This window comes from Phytophthora parasitica (assembly GCF_000247585.1).
Source record: "Phytophthora parasitica INRA-310 unplaced genomic scaffold supercont2.12, whole genome shotgun sequence".
Classification (NCBI taxonomy): domain Eukaryota; phylum Oomycota; class Peronosporomycetes; order Peronosporales; family Peronosporaceae; genus Phytophthora; species Phytophthora nicotianae.
In genome coordinates, this window is record NW_008648998.1 from 725,862 (window position 1) to 728,255 (window position 2,394).

General features: G+C 46.9%; 1 protein-coding gene across 1 annotated transcript; it reads right to left on the minus strand.

Annotated features, from left to right (window-relative positions):
• Positions 1 to 1,068: 1,068 nt before the first annotated feature.
• PPTG_07568 (hypothetical protein) lies at positions 1,069 to 1,763 on the minus strand (the record flags this gene model as incomplete). The annotated part of the gene is made up of 3 exons (XM_008901845.1): positions 1,069 to 1,367; positions 1,452 to 1,533; positions 1,746 to 1,763. The coding sequence occupies 3 exons, from the start codon at positions 1,761 to 1,763 to the stop codon at positions 1,069 to 1,071; spliced, it is 399 nt and encodes a 132-aa protein (XP_008900093.1).
• Positions 1,764 to 2,394: the final 631 nt, after the last annotated feature.

Below are 2,394 nucleotides of genomic sequence, written 5' to 3' on the forward strand. Positions count from 1 at the left end.
GGGGGGGGGGGGGGGGGGCTACCTTCTATTGTGGTGCCTGCAAGCTCCCCTTTCGATCCCAGCAGCCAAACGCAACACGCGTGTACCTGTGCAACAAAGTCAAGCACACGGTAGACGGAGAGACAGTATCCTGCTTCGAGATTCGGCTCAAACACCGGAAGCACGGTACCTTGTTGCCACCATCAAAAGGGAAGGGAGGTATTCGCGCGCGGGCGGCGAGTGCGAACGACAATGAAGTAGCGGCAGGAAGTGCGGAGAGTGGGGGTGACGGTGATGAGCATGACCAACCGGCAAAGAAACTTCACCGCACGACGGCGACAATTTGAGCGGCTGTTTCTGCCGTCAGTACTTACTGGAGCTAAGTATAGGTTGCATTTAACGTTCAGATTGTTGTAGTGGAAGTCTATATTTCAAAAAAAAAAATCCATTATCGTGTTTACACGATAATGGATTAGCCTGAATCGCTGTCCCATGTCATTTTGGATGATACAGGATAGTTTTTTTTTTGCACCATCATAGGTGTCAGTTTGAGTTGTGGCTATCCAATGTTCAGGATAAAAAATTATTTACGTTAACTATCGTAACCCTTTCCTGACATACAAGTTAACGGAGCTAGGGTTTAGGGAGATCTTGCGGTTGTGCGTGACCCTGGGCTGCAAAAATTTGCTGGACTTGACCTCGAATGTGCTTCGACTAAATTTTTGCCTGGTTATCCAAGTAGCTTCGAGATTCACCGGCTAACTCACACTTAATATACCTAATATCAACTTCGCCGAAATCTCATTTTTGTTATTGCTGTGAATTGTTCCAAATCTTCTAATTTTTCGTTCGGACGCGCCTCAGCTAGTTTCCCTATATCGTCCAATAAATCTGCATGAACACGCCAGATCTCGCGATCTTGTGCAGCACGGATCTTCTCGAGAAGCCGTGTTTCAAGATGGTCTAGCCGTGATTGTCGAGTTGTTTTTAAGGTTTCTTCTAAGCCGGCTCTGATGCTTGCCGCTCGAGAATCAGCTTGCCCTCTGACGGCAGTGTCGACGTTAAGCTGTAGCTGTGTTATTCCTTGTTTCAGACGGTCGCACAGAATAGTTCCGTCCGAGCTGCATGAGCGTTTTGCATGGTGGCTTGATGATCATGGGACCCTTGAAGAGCTCTTTGTAATAGCCCGCCGAATGGTTTGTGCTGAGCATGCATCTTAGCATCTACAAGCTGCTTAGGGTTTGCCCCCGTCTCAGCCTGTGTGTCGCGTACGAGATTGTGAGTATAGTGCAGCAGCTGCCGTGTACGGTGCTCCAAGGCCAAGTCATTATCCTCACTACGATGCAAGTGCTCTTGTACTGCACGCGAGATGACACTCCCATCCGGGTCTTCATTACAATTATATACAACTTCAGTGAGGGAAATCTGTCTGCTTCGCCGTTACAGTTGCTGCCCTGTAGACGAAGGCTCACCAATGTCTGTGAACACTTGCTGGGGTGTGCAGGCGACGAGCTCTTGTGCAAGACCTTCGATGTCTGCTGATGCTGGCACGATCTAGCTCATTGCGCAAGAAGAAGCAAAATTAGTTCGTGAGTTTTCAGATGCGACCGGAAAAAAAATGCGTACTCATTAAAGAGCCGCGCACTTAGTGCTGCAGTTTCACCTCCGTGCCGATAGTAAGTTCGCTATTCAATCTTATTGTTCGCACTGCTTTGGTTCACTTAAATTCAAACACATCTCACATAGATCAACTGAACCAGAAAAACCTCATGAACCGCGTTCATAAAGTTTATCAGTTTCACCGTTTTTGGTGTGGTCCCCGGTTCACTTCTTGCTCGTTATGGCCGTGTACTGCAGTAATAATGGGAAGGAGCTGGTTACCAATCTACTTAATCGGTTGGTAGATTTTACCGGAGGATTGTCGTAAGAGTCGAACAATAAAATATTATTATTATATTATACTCGACGTCTATACGCGTCATCAGTAATAACCCACTTCACACAAGTACAGCTAGAGACATAACTTGTACGAGGAGTATTAGTTTCGTAAGAGAGACGCCATTTAAGGCAATCAGGTCCCACTATGACATTTTTCTAGGTTTAATCACAAAAACGCTCACTCACTACTTCTACCATCCCAAGCATGGCCGCTATATTCTCTCAGCTAGCCATCCTATATCAATATATTGTTTCCTCAGTCGGGCACACGGTCCTATGGCGTTTAGAACTTCATATCTATAGTAGGACAACTACTACCAAGCACGAACGCCACATCCTCCAAGTTGCCTAGTATCTTCAGTAGCGACATCAGCATTTCTGCTTGGAAGTGTCTTCCGGTTACCGATGCCATTCTCGCCGTCGACGCGTCCCAGTCAAAACGCACTTCACTCGGCAACTCGATCCGTTGGCCCAAAA